This window comes from Piliocolobus tephrosceles, chromosome 20 (genome assembly GCF_002776525.5).
Source record: "Piliocolobus tephrosceles isolate RC106 chromosome 20, ASM277652v3, whole genome shotgun sequence".
In the NCBI taxonomy this organism is placed as follows: domain Eukaryota; kingdom Metazoa; phylum Chordata; class Mammalia; order Primates; family Cercopithecidae; genus Piliocolobus; species Piliocolobus tephrosceles.
This window is the reverse complement of record NC_045453.1, coordinates 18230573-18245277: the sequence shown is the minus strand read 5'-3', so window position 1 is coordinate 18245277 and position 14705 is coordinate 18230573. Positions and strand designations below refer to the sequence as shown.

The window sequence follows — 14705 nt, the reverse complement described above, 5'->3', positions numbered from 1 at the left end:
TTGTTTTCTGTTTTGTGGAGAGGGTTGCAGGCATAGGGCAGGAGGTACTGTTCAGGCACCCAGCAAATAATCCCCAGTCCCCAGCTCTTCCCAGGACTCAAGGACAAGAGGCAAAGAATCAAAGAAACAGCCGTTTTTATTCCACAAACAGTAAACTCCATCCACCACACAGTGACACACACCCTGCAGCACATCCCATCACCTTGGCCAGCGCTGCCAACCAACCTTTCTGCAGTGAGGTCTTTTTCTGTGCTGTCCAATACAGCAGCCACTGCCCACTTTTGCTTATTGAACACCTCAATATAGAGCTGGCCACTACAGGTGGGGAAATGAATTTCTAATTTAAGTTAATTCAAATGCAAATGCCACATTTGGCTTGCGGCTCCTGTTCTGGACAGCACAGCTGTAGGCCCTGACCTGGTCCAGGGAACTTTGGTTCAAAAGCCAACTCCAAGGAGAGCAAATGGCAGAAAGAGCCCATGGGCTCCCCTCCCCAGAGAAACAGCAGCTGCAACTGCTGGAAAGGGCAACAATCAGAGTGGGGGGACACCTCGGGCACGCCGGATGAGGTTGGCCAGCCGCTTGGCCAGGCCACCTGTGCGGGGCTCCTCGATGTGGAAGGTTCGGGTCAGGAGATTGTAGAAGGAGCCATAGCACACGGCCACCACAGTACACGTGAGGCAGATCACGTTGTAGGGCATGCTGAAGTCTGGTGTCGGCAGGTTCACCAGCAGCGGCTCCGTGTAGAGCCGCACAAAGTAGTTAGAGCCATCGGAGACCGGGAACCTGGGGTCAGGGGAAGAGCGGTGAGACAGGACTGGCTGCTCCTCCCCATCTCACCCCGTCCTCATTCCGGCAGTACTGGACAATGCAACACAGTGTTTCCAATGTTCTCTTAGGCTCAAAACCTTTCAACAGAAGGCACAGCTCAATTTATAAACCTGATAAAAGGAGAGCGGTTGGTGGGGGGCAAGAGGAGGGAGAGCATTAGGACAAATACCTAATGCATGCGGGGCTTAAAACCTAGATGACGGGTTGATGGGTGTGGCAAACCACCGCTACATATATACCTATGTAATAAACCTGCAGGTAGGCAGGTAGGTAGCAGGTAGGAGGACTGCTACATATATATCTATGTAATAAACCTGCACGTTCTGCACATGTATCCCAGAACTTAAAGTAAAATAAAAAATAAAAAAGAAAGAAGGAAGGAAGAAAGGAAAGAAGAAAGAAAGGAAGGAAAGAAGGAAGGAAGGAAGGAAGGAAGGAAGGAAGGAAGGAAGGAAGGAAGGAAGGAAGGAAGGAAGGAAGGGAGGGAGGGAGGGGAGGGGAGGGGAGAGGAGGGGAGAAAGAGAAGCCTGGTGTTGAAGTGGAGGAAAGGGGCCCTGCCTTTGCTTGGTTGCCTCTTTCTTAGCCTAATTTCAGCCTAAAGGCCACCTCCTCAATGAAGCCTTCCTAGATAACCCAGTAAATCAATTCCTACCCCACCTCTGACACCATTACTTTCTAGACCAGAATTCTCCCTCTAGACTGTAAGCAAAGGGAGGCCAGGGCCAAGTCTGTTTTGTTTAATCTTGTACACCCAGTGCTCTCAGAAGCACTTGGCACTTTGATAAGTGCTTGATTAAATATTTAAGAGCATCAGGGAGTAAATGTAGGCTATAAGTAAAAATATTCTTCTAGAAGCACTTTAAAATCATTTTATAAAGTCTTCCCAAATTTCACAGACTGCCAGGATTTTTATTAAGACTGAATTAAATCTACACATCTCTTTGGAAGATATAACATCTACCCTGAACTCCCCTGCAGGAGCCTGGTCACCTGTGTTAAGGCCCAGCAGGCAGCTGAGGATGTGTTATCAGTGAGTGTGATCACACTTACAGGCTGTTGAAGAGGGGACTCTCTTCCCAGTCCACTGGCTTGGCTGCTACCACGCTGGGCACAAGGGCGCTGAGGACAGATGGGCTACAGAGAAGCAGAGAGATGGCCCGTGTTCCCACCTGGCTCCCCTACCAAGGGGTAAGCAGCAGAGAGGGTAGGTCAGTGGGATGAGAGGTGGCCTGTGGGGGTGGAGCCCACCTGACATAGAAGCCATGGTTAGGATCTGGGGTGTATTCGGTCCACTTCAGCAGCGCCCGCTCAAACTGGATGGAAACCTTGGTGACTGAGTTGGCCGGCAGCTGAATCAGCATCTCCAGGAGGTGGGGTTGCAGCCGGTCCTGGGCAGGCTGGTAGTGGATGTAACCTGGAGACACGCAATGGTCACCCACACCTCTTTCCTGGGGTCAGGCTACCTGCTTCTCCTGTCCCTGCTGCTTGCCATGGAGCCTCAATCTGGGTGCCTAGAAGGTGGGCTTGGGAGCGTAGAAGCCAGGCAGGCTAGGGAAGAAAGCAGGGGCTAAGAAAAGGGAGAGGATGTTTCCAGGGCAGTGATCCCAGGATGCGGTCAAGAGAGGTTGTTAGGAGTGCTGCAGACTGCTAATCAATCTTCACATCACTAAAACTGGGGCACCAGACACCAAGTGCCTGATGTGGTGCAAGAAGTTCACAGAGCCACCTGGGAATTTTTCTTGCCAAAAATGTGGGACATGAATCTAATCAGGTTTCTAAATCTAACCACCAATACACAAGAAATATAGGAGATGGAGGACCGTGTTAAACACCAGCACAAGGACAAATCCAGAATGTGGAACATTCTATACAACAAATGACCCAGTTCCTTCAACAAATAATTGGCATTTAAAAAAAAAAAAAAGCATGGGCACTGCTACAGATGATAAGAGACTGAAGAGTACCACACCAAAAGCAAGGTGTTTGTAATAAGAGAAATTCTGGGCGTGGAGACAGGGAGTACATGGGAACTCTGTGTTTTGTGCTCAGTTTTTCTGTAAACCTAAAACTGCTCTAAGAAGAGTCTATTAATTTTAAAGAAAGAGAAATTTTTTTTTTTTTGGTGACAAGGTCTCACAGGGTCTCACACTGTCGCCCATGCTGAAGTGCAGTAGTATGATCATGGCTCACTATAGCCTTGATCTCCTGGGTTCAAGTGATCCTCCCACCTCAGCCTCTTGAGTAGCTGGGACTACAGGCATGCGACACCACCCCCAGCTAATTAAAAACATTTTTTTTTTTTAATCCCAGCACTTTGGGAGGCCAAGGTGGGCAGATCATGAGGTCAGGAGATTGAGACCATCCTGGCTAACACAGTGAAACCCCGTCTCTACTAAAAATATAAAAAATTAGCCAGGTGTGGTGGCACGTGCCTGTAGTTCGAGCTACTCGGGAAGCTGAGGCAGGAGAATCGCTTGAATCCAGAAGGTGGAGGTTGCAGTGAGCCGAGATTGCACCACTGCACTCCAGCCTGGGTGACAGAATGAGGCTCCATCTCAAAAAAAAAAAAAAAAAAAAATTGTAGAAGTCGGGGGTCTCACGATGTTGTCCAGGCTGGTTTTGAACTCCTGGACTCAGGTGGTCCTTCCATGTCGGCCTCCAAAAGTGCTGAGATTACAGGTGTGCACCACCGTGCCCACCCAAGAGAAGAACTTAGGATAAAGCAAATGCAATGTGAGAACCTTGTTTATCCCACTTTAAACAAACCAAATATAAAAAAAGACATGTTTAAGACCACAGGGGAAAACAGAAGTGGTAATGACATGGTTACATTTTTAAAAATCCTTGAAGTATTTAAAGGTTAATTGATGCATTGTCTAAGATTTGCTTTAAGATACACCAGCAGGCAGTGGCTTACACCTATAATCCTAGCACTTTAGGAGGCCAAGGCAGGAGAATTGCTTGAGGCCAGGAGTTTGAGGCCAGCCTGTGTAACATAACAAGACCCTGTCTCTATGAAAAAATTAAAGGCATGGTGGTTCATGCCTATAGCCCTGGGGAAGCTGAGGTAGGAGGACTGCTTGAGCCCAGGAGTCTGAGACTGCAATGAGCCATGATCATGCCACTACACTCCAGCCTGGGTGACAGAACAACAGCCTGTCTCCTAAAACAAACAAACAAAAAAAAGCTGCAGGGTGGGTACAGGGGATTATTACACTATTCTGTTTGGGTTCGGGTTGAAATTTTCCAAAGGAGAAGTTTTAAAATAATAATAACAGAAAAACCTACAGCATACACAGCTAGGATATCTGAAATAGAGATTTTGAAGGTGGTACAAATAATGGGTGCTGAAAATAAGTGAAACTATTCACCATAGGTTTGAAAACATAGGAATCAATGAAAGTACTGAAAGGTGTTTAAGTTTGGCTGTTTGGGATATGGTACAACCTCTTCCTCAGAGGCCTTTTACTTTACTACTAGTCTCCCCCTACACAAAAGAAAAGCAAGTGTTTTAGTACTATACCTGGCACCTAATAGGAAGCACTAATAATATCTTCTCTTTAGAAAAATAATAAAAAAATAAATTTTAATAAAAATAAAAATTTGTTTTAAATTCTAATTAACTGTACCTCTTTACCCCTCCCAAGGAAGCAAAACACCATCTACTCCAGCTCTGCTATCTTCCTAGCTTCAAAAGCCCAACATTGCCAAGCCCTTTCCCTACCTTAAAGAGTCTATGAATCATCACAAAACCCAACGCTCCAGAAAGGAGGCAAAAGTAAGTGAAAAAGGAAGCTATTGTCCTTGTACAGTCCTATTAAGAATCACCAGTATGATGTGTTTTAATGATTTCCGTTTTATAAATTACTTCTGAACCTGGCACAGTGAGGCTCCCGTTCCAGTTCTGAAACTATTCCTTACTCTTTATGCCTGTGTCACTTTCAGAGGTACTTCAGGAACTACCAAGGGAAATGAGAGTTTGGGGGACCTGGAGAGGGCATGAAAGGGTGGGCTGGGGGCCTGGTTCAGGACTCAGGTCCTCACTTGGTTTGTTCTCCTTGCCCTTGGAGGTGATGGTGAGGGTGTGCACATACAGCCGCAGATACCAGGGTACAGTGTCCAGCAGCAGCACTGGGAAGGCCCGGTATGGGTGGGTGTTGTACAGCAGTGTGCTCAGCTCCCCCTTCTGCAGCCCATAGCCGCTCACGTACCGCTGGGCATGCAGGAAGGGCACTGGGGGGGCCTCTGTGTAAAGAAATATCAACAGTCAACAGCTGCCAAAGGTAAGAGTCACTCCCCACCCCAACTGCCCAGGCCATGTTCAGAGTCCCAAGCCAATGAGTAGATGGGGGAACAGTCCTGCCGCTGAAACTGGGCAATCTGGGTTCTGGAATCATCCCTGTCTTCCCCAGCCAACAAGCAATGATGACAATAGGTTGCTGGTATCAAAGTGCTTATGTGACGAACACCGTGCCCCCTTCGAACCCAAACCAGGTCCTCTCAGGATATTCTGCTCTTTCCCTTGGTAAGGGAACTGAACTACAACTGTAATTAACTGACACCTGCCCTCAACTAGTAGACATTGTATTTCTTGAGTGCAGTGTCCTCTGTCCTATTCAACACTCTATGCCTGGACTTAGTATGAATTCAAAAGTATTTGGTTGATTAAGCAAATGCATGAACTAACTCCATTTTTCACATCATCTCATCCAATTCACTGAGTATACTCTTTATTTTTCAGATGTGGATGCTGAAGCTTGGGGAGTTTAGGAACCTACCCAAAATCATAGAGCTTGGAAGTGCTAGAGTCAGCAGCATATGACTCTGGAGATCTGGTCTAAATACAACCCTATCATCTTACAGCAAAGACATGGGATTGTGAGTCTTTTCTCTGTAGCTGTTGCAACCTGGCAGTCCAACCATCCACCCACTCACCATTCTCTGGGGGTCTCTTCCACTTGAGCTGGATGTTGAGGTTTCGAGAGTTGTTGATCATGGCGGTGTCAAGCAAGTCATAGATGGCATAGGTCTTCCGAGTGCCTAGGATGATGTCCTGATATGTAGTGGTCGGGGGTGGGTTCACCTCTAATGTCTCGTTGTCCTGGGGACACAAAGGCAGGGCTAAGAAGCAAGCAGAGCGGGCAGGCTGGTCTTGGGGACCAGGGATGTGTTTGTGTGTGTGGTTGGAGACCTTGTTACCTGGTTGTAGCTGGTGATGTCCACATAGACTCGGCTCTCTGAAGCCAGGGGGCAGGGCTCCGTGAGGGTTCGAGAGAACATCCGGAAGAGGGACCAGTCTGAGAAACAGAGAGCAGGGCTGAGCAGGGGCCAGGTCTAGGCCTAGTCCACATAGATAAGGCAGGGCTGGCATGGGTGGGTAGAGATGAGTTGCCAAGGTAACTTACCTTTCTTCCCCTGCCCCGTGATGAAGGCATCAAATACAACTGACAGGGTCTGCCTCAGCTCCCAGGAGATGCTAGTACAGCGTGCATTCTATCACAAGGGCCAGATGGCAGCAGTGAGGGGGTATCACTCTCACCCAACCACACAGCCCCAAAAAAGACCCCTACTCAAACTCAATCCCTCATCTATGTATCGTCACATCCATCGATTTGCTACCACCCACTCCTGAGCACTTGACCCCGTGTCAGACCCTGTGCTGACAGCTTTATGTGCGTCAGTTTGATAAACTATCACAACAACCCTACGAGTGGATTCTACTATCAATGTCATGTGACAGGGTGGGAAACCAGGCTCAGGGGAATGAAATGATTCACCCGAGGTTACGCCAGCTGGCAAGTGACTGAGCTAGCAATTGCACCCGCGTAGCTATTGTTCTGAACCACTATTTTCCATGACAAATATTTATTCAGTCCTTGCTAGGCAACCACTGTTTTCTTGGTGCTTGGCCAATGCCCTGAATAACCATCATCACATGTACCACTCAGTGCTCACTCAGCCCAAGCCAGACACTGGCCACATGCTTTACATGTACCTTCTCTGAGCCCCTGGATGGCAGCTTCCTCTACTCCCCGTGACTTACTCTGCAAACAGGGCGGATATGCACTGCCTGGGAGTGGTAGCTGGTGTGGAACAAGCGATCCGCCTTCAGCAGCACAGAGAGGCCTGCCTGGAGGAGACAGAAAGAGATAAGAGAAGAGAAGCCCCATATGGAGCACTTGACATGGGGCGCAGGTTCTCTATACATGCCCCCGGCTGCCAGGCTGCGCGGCCTCACCTTGGAACTACAGGGCAAGAGCTTCTTCCAGGGGGTGAGGTTTTCAGTGCAGACCACCTCCCGCGGCAGCACAGCATAGCGCAGAAAGTAGTGGTCAGTGTCTGAGGGAGACAGAGGTCTGTCTGGGGTGGGCCTTGGGCTCTGACCCCTCAGGATCCACACTCCAGAGATGGGAATGACCCTCCTGCTCCCCACACCACCTCTAGCACCACAGTCTGGACAGTCACAGCTGGGAGTGGGACTCCCTTCTCTCCTTGGGAGAAAGCATGCAGAGATGGCACAGTATTGGGGGCCTGCACACACAGGGGACTTAGGATCTAGCCCAGGCTGAGGAAGCAGGAAACTGAGGGAAAAGGAGGCAAAGGTTTGGGCAGGAGGTAAGAAGAAGAAGAAGGAATGGGCTGTAGGGGTTATCTCACCATTGGCCAGACCCAGGGGTTTGAAGGAGGCAGTGGGAGTGACCGTGTTGGTGGAGTCGATGAAGTTGAGAGAGGCGCAGAAGATCCCTGAGAGGACATTACTGAGCTCCTTCCAAGATTTATCCACACTGGATAGAGACACAAATCCACTCACTGTCCTGGGGCTATCTCTGCTCCCTCTTTCAGAGCCCACAACTGGCTGCTAAACCTATGGTAGGAGAAGGCTGTATTCTTAACTATTAGACGGGCCAGTTGATGGAGCTGGAACACTGCTGCCCCCACCCAGCCGACTTGCTGGGTCTCATCCTACTCAGCCCCTTCTTCCTCACTGTCCTCTGGACATCTCTGCATCCCCATGGGTCTCTGCTCAGGTGATTCTTCCTTCCTTGCAAGCCTTTGCTCACTTCTTTCTGCCTACCTTCACGATCCGGCTCCAGTTCTTACCCCCTCTCCAGGAAGCCTTTCCTGCCTTCCTTAAGCACAGCCTCCTCTGTGCAGTCATGGTTTTGACCATCCAAGTCTCCTACTAGGTCCCTCCTGGGAGATGGCTAGGTGGCAGCAGCAACGTGTCCTGAACACCTTTTCTCCCTAACTAGGCTGTAAGCAACTTGAGGACAAGGACCAGTCTGGGTTATCTACGTGCTTCCCCTGACACCATGGAAAGCGCCTCATATATCAAAGCTGAAATGACCTCACGGATCTTCCTTGAATGTGCCTGGCTGGGCAAAACAATGCACACTGCCCTGTGTATACTCTGGGAATAAAGGTAAGTCCTGGTTCTACTATCATGGTGAGAAGTCTTATATCCAAAAAAGCTCACTGAACATGGGAAAAACAACTGTTCTAGGATTTCATAAAAACATCAAATTAAATTAGATGTTCTTTTCGTGGAGAAATATCAAAAGAGATTTGCTCTCAGTTATAGAAAGCCATAAAACTTAATAAGCACTAGAAATAATTCTAAGCATTAGTTCCACATTTCAGGCAATTATGGGCTGAGGGGAGACAGTGACAGCAGAGTAGACAGGAAAGGGTAGGGGAGCCAGAGTTGAGGCAAGAGAGAAAGTCTTGGCAAGCTAGGGAGTCACTGCTTATTCCTTATTCCTTAGTGTTGTCTGGGGGCTTTTGATAATTCTATCTACAGAGGTTTTCAACTGCTCCAGTCCTTAAGTGTCAAATAAAAATGGCAAACTTGAAGCCTGAAAACTCTACCCAAACCATAAACATGCTTCATTTGGTAAGGACAACATTGACCTGCACAGCACTTTAAAATTTTTTAAATTACTTGCTGATATTTGAATTTTCTAATTTTCACAATAAATTCCAGATTTCTGGCATCTCTTGAAAAATGAGGCCAGGTGTGGGGGTTCTTGCCTGTAATCCCAACACTTTGGGAGGCTGAGGCAGGAGGATCACTTGAACCCAGGAGTTTGAGACCAGCCTGGGCAATAGAGTGAGACCTTGTTTCTACAAAACATTTTTATTGAAACATTTGAGTCTGAACACGTTAGGCCTCTATTCCCACATGGCAACAATCCATAGAAGCTGAGTGGCAGAGCTGTCTTCCCTAGAATGTTGCACAAACTCTCTAGTCTGCCACAATTCCTGCTGCTCCCTTTTATTGCCCTAAAACATGTTATATCATACTTGCACTATTGATTTCTTACAGTGGGATTAAGAGGAGAATGAGATATATTTCTCATTCCTGTGTTTGCCAATTTTTAAAATACCTTTATTCATTTCTTACCTATGTGGCCCATGGAGACATGTTTGCAACCACTGCACAGAAAAGTTCTATTCTAAACAGGATAGCCACAGCAGCCACTGGGAAATAGTGGTTTGTAGTACAGGCACAGTAACTAGACCTGCCCCCTCCCAAACAAAAGCAGTTTCTCTAACACTGTGATATAGCATCCTGTTGGCCAGTTGTAACACACAGATATGTTATGGTTGGCCTTTGTGATATTTATTATCATTTAAAAAAATATTAATGAATGCCTTTTAAAAAGTTATCCAGTTGCCAGTTTTCTACTGCCTTACCTCCAAATAAGCATGAACTGTTTGCTATTTGCCTCTCCAGGGATATGCATGTGCTATCTCAGTTCTGAAAGTTTTAGGATTGGGAAGTTTATTCATCTGCGGTAACATTTCTTACTTCCAGTGCCAGCTCTACCCCCATGGAATCGCTGCCTACTGGAAATGCTGTCCCCAAGAGCAGTGGCAGGATGACAACACCTTCCCAGCCACATTCCCTCCATGGCCTGCAATGGGGCCCAAGGTGTGCACTCACTCAGTGACAGTGTCTTGGAACCAGACCCAGAGCTCTGCACCTGATGGGGCCTGCAGGAAGGGTGGTCCCCAGTATCGGGTCCTCCAAAAGCCTTGTGTGAATGACAGGTGCAGCTCCCGTAGAGAATACTTGGAGATCAGCTGCCCCAAGGCTTTGGGAAAGAGCCTGTAATGAGACACTGTGGAAAAGGGATCAGGTGAGTGACAATCCCTACCTCGTCGGGGTCTACATCCAGGATCCAGAACTCCACTCAGGAATTAGGCCCCGCCCCCAAAGTTTGCCTCCATCCTATGGCCAGCCAGCAGGCACCACGGAAGTCTTTATCTGGTCAGATCTCGCGCCCTCACCTCCTTTCCGCTGAAGCTCCGAATCCCAGCGCGTGCGGAACTGGAATGTGGCGGCTACGTCCCCGGAAGGCAGTGGGGTGACGACAAGTTCCTCCCGCAGGCTGTCGCGTGGGGGTTCTGCAAGGCACCAGCCTCTGGGCCCCAGGAGCAGCAGGACGAGCAGAGCAAGCGGCATAGCCGCCGCCATGCCTGCGGCTACTTCCGCCTACCCAGCGGCGCTCGGCCCCATGAAAAGCCGGTATCCAATAGGAAAGGCGTATGAGAAGTGACTTCCGATGCCGTCCCGGAAACCGGGATGCGGTTATCAGAGCGGCCGCCTGCGCAGGTCGCGAAGATTGCCTCCGAGCTGGTGGGTCTAAGCGGGGTATTGCGAGGACACGAGAGGGAGTAGGCAGCGCGAGTAACCAGCTTGAGACCGCACCCAGTTCAAGACGTTTCCACCCACCAGGAAATGCTTAATAATAGGGAGCTCCCCCCCCTGCCATTTTACCCATCTGATAGTTGAGGAGACATTGACTGAAAAAGGTCAATTACTTTTGGGAAAACCATTGTGGTTTTAATTTGCATTTCCCAAAGTAAGAGGAACTTCCTGCCCCTCTTAGCTTCTAGTGTCTCCATTGGCTGCAAACCCCCCAAATAAGTGGTTCTTTTATTACAAAAATGTTCAAACAAAATTGAAAGAATGAGCACCTGTTTTCCACCACCTAGATTCTACTATTTACATTTTACTATACTTGTACTTTACCACATATTTGTCTATACATCCATCATCCCATCTTGTGCAGACATTAGTAAACTTCCTTTAAGTAGTTCAGCATGCATATAATTAACTAGAGTTTAGTATTTGATTGCGTTTTTCTTTTGATGTAAAATTCACATACAGTGAAATGCACAAATCCAAAGTACACATTGACTGAGTTTTGACAAATGCACACACCTATGTAACCTGAACTCCTGTCATGATACTAAACATTCCTAAAAGCCCAGAAAATTGGCCAATACCCTTTCCTAGTCAATCCCTGCTCCTCTACCACCTTCCAGAGGCAACTACTATTCTGATTTTTTCCCACAATCTGTTCCAGAACTAAATATAAAGGAAATCATATAGTATGTATACTGTGTAAGGCTTTTTTTTTTTTTTCTCATGGGAAGAATGTTTTTGAGAATCATCCATGTTCTTGCATGTATCCACAATTCTTTTTTTTTTTTTTTGAGACGGAGTCTTGCTCTGTTGCCCAGGCTGGAGGGCAGTGGCCAGATCTCAGCTCACTGCAAGCTCTGCCTCCCGGGTTCCCGCCATTCTCCTGCCTCAGCCTCCCGAGTAGCTGGGACTACAGGCGCCTGCCACCGCACCCAGCTAGTTTTTTGTATTTTTAGTAGAGACGAGGTTTCACCGTGTTAGCCAGGATGGCCTCGATCTCCTGACCTCGTGATCCGCCCGTCTCGGCCTCCCAAAGTGCTGGGATTACAGGCTTGAGCCACTGCACCCGGCCCACAATTCTTTTTATTACTATGTAGTATTATGAATTTATCCATTCAACTGTTGATGGGCTGCTTTAAAGTTTTTGGTTATTATGAACAAGGCTGCTGTCTGTGCAAGTTCCTTTGTAGACATATATTTCTCATATCCTTTGGCCAGGTATTTAAGAGTGGAATTGCTGGGTCAAAGAGCAGGTGTATGTTTAATTTTATAAGAAACTGTCAGACCTTTCTCCAAAATGTTATCATTTTATGTTTCCATAAACTATGGGTTCCCATTGCTCTACATCCTGGTCGGCATTTGAAGTTTCTAACTTTTTATACTTTTTAGTTTTGACCACTTGGGTATGTATGTAGTGGCTGCTCATTGTGGTTTTCATTTGCATTTCCCTGGTAACTAAAAATGTGAAGCATCTGTTCATGTGCTTATTGGCCATTTATTTTCAATTTAATTTTAATTTTAATTTTTGTGAAAGGTCTGTTAAAGTCTTCTGTGCCCTCGCCCCTTTGTTTACGGGCATGTCTTTTTATTGAGTTTTAGGAGTTCCAAAGTTAAATTCATGCTTTAGTTTTTCCATCTGCCCTGTAGGAAACACATTCATGAAGGATTTCATGAACAGTGTCTTGGTAAAACTCATGGCCACACTTCTAGAAAGAGCCAAATTTGGTGTCAGACAGGTCTGTCAAGATATACCCCAACCAACCAGACATTTCCAAAAAGGAAATGTCAGAAAGATGTCTTTATCTCATTATGTCTTCATTCTACCTACATTCAGTGTTCTTGTCCCATTATACATGAAATATTAGGAAGGCCATGGACTTAGATGTCAGAAAGACAGGAGTCCAAATCCCTATGCCAGCCTTTAATCCATGTGAGCATGATCAACCCAAGTATCACTTTTCTTCATTTGTATAATGAAGAAACCTACTTTCAAGGTTGTTAAGATGAGAAATTATGTACATGTAGGATATGGAATGTAGCAAGTGCTTAATAGTAACACTCAACCCTATCACCTAGGCACTAATATGTAAATGTAGATAATAGTGCCTAGGTGATAACGGTTGCTTGAGTTATTATTAAGAAGTAGGTAAGAAGTACAGAAACTAAGATAATAAAGATCACAATGAGTGATGGAGCTAGGACTATAGTCTACACTGTCAAACCTCAAAATAATAATTTTTTAAAGGTAGCTGCCATCATTATGACTATTTTGTACTTCTGTGTTTTCCTTTTGAAATTGCCTGTCTCCATCATTCAGGACCCAGCTACCTCTAGTGAAGACTTACCTTCTCCTCCTCTAGTGGTCTACAGGCTTTGTGTATTTCTGCTACATCCCTCATCACATTGTTTCCATTATCTGTGGCTATGTCTGCTCCTGGAAGAGCTCATGGTCACCTTAGTATTTCTGTTGCCTAAGCAAGGTGACTATCACATAGTAGGTGCTCAGTAATGTGTGAATGAATGAACAAACAAGATGACATCATAGCACAGTTCTGTATTTTCTCTAATCTGCCATGCTGTTCAGTGTCAAGTTCTGTGCACTCCTGGGGTTGCTACAATGTGAGCCTTCTAGGGAAACTTTTTCTGAGCTCCTCCTTTCCGAAGTGTGTCAGGACGTCCACCCTATGACAAGTCCATGCAAATATCAGAAGCCACGCTGTGGCTTGGAGACTGAAAGCTGGGCTCCTTGACTTAGAGTTGGCTCCAGATCATCCTCCCATCTCCAAAGGCACTGTGTGGCCTCAAAAACCAGACAGCTAGGCTCTGGGCTGGCATAATCCATGGTTTAACTTTAATGCAACACTATAATCAAATGGTGAATCTGAAGATTATAATTTTTTTAAAAAGTGACCATATTGAATATGGTGTTTTATAATCTACTTTTTCTTTCAAGTGTTACCATAAATGTCTTTCCCCTAAAAATATGTGGCGGATAGATGATACAATCTTGGTATTATTTTGATTACTTTTAAAGCTGTATGATGAGAACACGGGATATTTTTCTTTCCATATTTGTTGTACATTTGAAACCCCCATAAGTTTTTCTAAAAAACCAAAGAAACAAAAAACAGTCAGCTGGAGATGATGGTTCTGAAGGCCAGCCAAGCCCCTGTGGTTTGGCAGGAGAAAAGGTTATTGTCCCAACTAGGAAGTAGTCCTGGGGTCTCAGCTGACACTAGACTTTTCCAGGCGGGGCTGGGGCTCATAGCAGCCAAACTGAAGGCTCCCCATAGGCTCACAAACAATTCTACTTCTCTAGAGGGCTGTAAATCTCTCTCCCAAGGCAGGCTCCCCACAATCTTCGCATTATGTGCCTGGGCTACTAAGAGATTTATTGACATGTTGATGGCAACCAGGCCAGTCTAGCTTCTCATCATTTGCCATGGAAGGAAGGGGGGTGATCCTGGGAGTTGAGAAGCCCTGCACAGCAAAGCTATTGGGATCATGGGCCGCAGCCCAAGAGATGGCTCAGCCACAGTCAGACAGGAGATAGAACCTTGCTACTCTAAAGGAAGGAAGGAGAGAAGCCACAAGAGGACAGAGATTATGTCTTCTGTGTGCAGCAAGGTCATAAGCAACCCAGAAAAACCCCAAAAGTTAATAGAGGACTGGGCCCTGGCCCAGCTCAGTGGATGATCTTATCTTGGACCTAGAGGCTTTTGCACAGAAGGTATTCACTCCACAAGCTTCCTGGAGACAGGGAATGGCTGGTGGACACTCCTACTTCCCTGGAGTTCCCACAAGTTTCTCACTAGTGTTAGGAAAAACACTTAGGAACAGATACTTACACTGGCCTCCTGCAGGGGTGAGAGCAGGATGGGACAACGGGAAGACTGCAGCCTTGTCACTTAGGCTTGGGTGGCACAAAAAGCTTTAGGATTTTGGCTGAAGGTCACTGATCCCATGTGTGATGTTCAATGTATGAAGGGAGGTGGACTTTTTTTTTTTAATGTGAGAAATGATTTGGTGTTCCTTAAGACTGGGTCCTATAACCTCTCCTTTCATTCAGCATTCTCTCCCTGGGCATTCTCTCCGTCATTCACACCCATGGCTTCACTTACCACCTATATACTGAGAACTGATCGTTTTCATTTTCCAG

At 46.6% G+C, this 14705-nt stretch overlaps 1 protein-coding gene across 3 annotated transcripts; it reads right to left on the bottom strand.

The window, feature by feature from the left end:
* Positions 1-120: 120 nt before the first annotated feature.
* PIGT (phosphatidylinositol glycan anchor biosynthesis class T) lies at positions 121-10395 on the bottom strand. Of its 3 annotated transcripts, XM_023228009.2 has the most exons (12): positions 10126-10395; positions 9779-9956; positions 7489-7616; positions 7070-7170; positions 6875-6961; positions 6237-6324; positions 6031-6128; positions 5767-5932; positions 4876-5076; positions 2080-2245; positions 1882-1965; positions 121-786 (listed from the first exon to the last, which is right to left on the bottom strand). In XM_023228009.2, exons 1-12 carry the CDS (start codon positions 10310-10312, stop codon positions 534-536), a joined length of 1737 nt encoding a protein of 578 aa, XP_023083777.1. In that variant the 5' UTR covers positions 10313-10395; the 3' UTR covers positions 121-533. The 3 variants fall into 3 exon arrangements, with proteins under 3 accessions (XP_023083777.1, XP_023083778.1, XP_023083779.1); XM_023228010.3 differs by lacking the exon at positions 7489-7616 and having other exon boundaries at positions 9819-9956; positions 10126-10387; XM_023228011.2 differs by lacking the exon at positions 7489-7616 and having other exon boundaries at positions 10126-10372.
* Between the last annotated feature and the right edge of the window lie 4310 nt (positions 10396-14705).

Bases quoted from the DNA above. Each gene is read 5' to 3' on its own strand.
- PIGT (XM_023228009.2), bottom strand. From the start codon at position 10,312: ATGGCGGCGGCTATGCCGCTTGCTCTGCTCGTCCTGCTGCTCCTGGGG. The intron at 7,617-9,778 runs GTGAGTGCACAC...GTCTCTATCCAG, and splicing joins TTCCAAGACACTGTCACTGA to TGTGGATAAATCTTGGAAGG. The intron at 2,246-4,875 runs GTGAGGACCTGA...GCGTGTCTCCAG, and splicing joins GGGCAAGGAGAACAAACCAA to GTTACATCCACTACCAGCCT.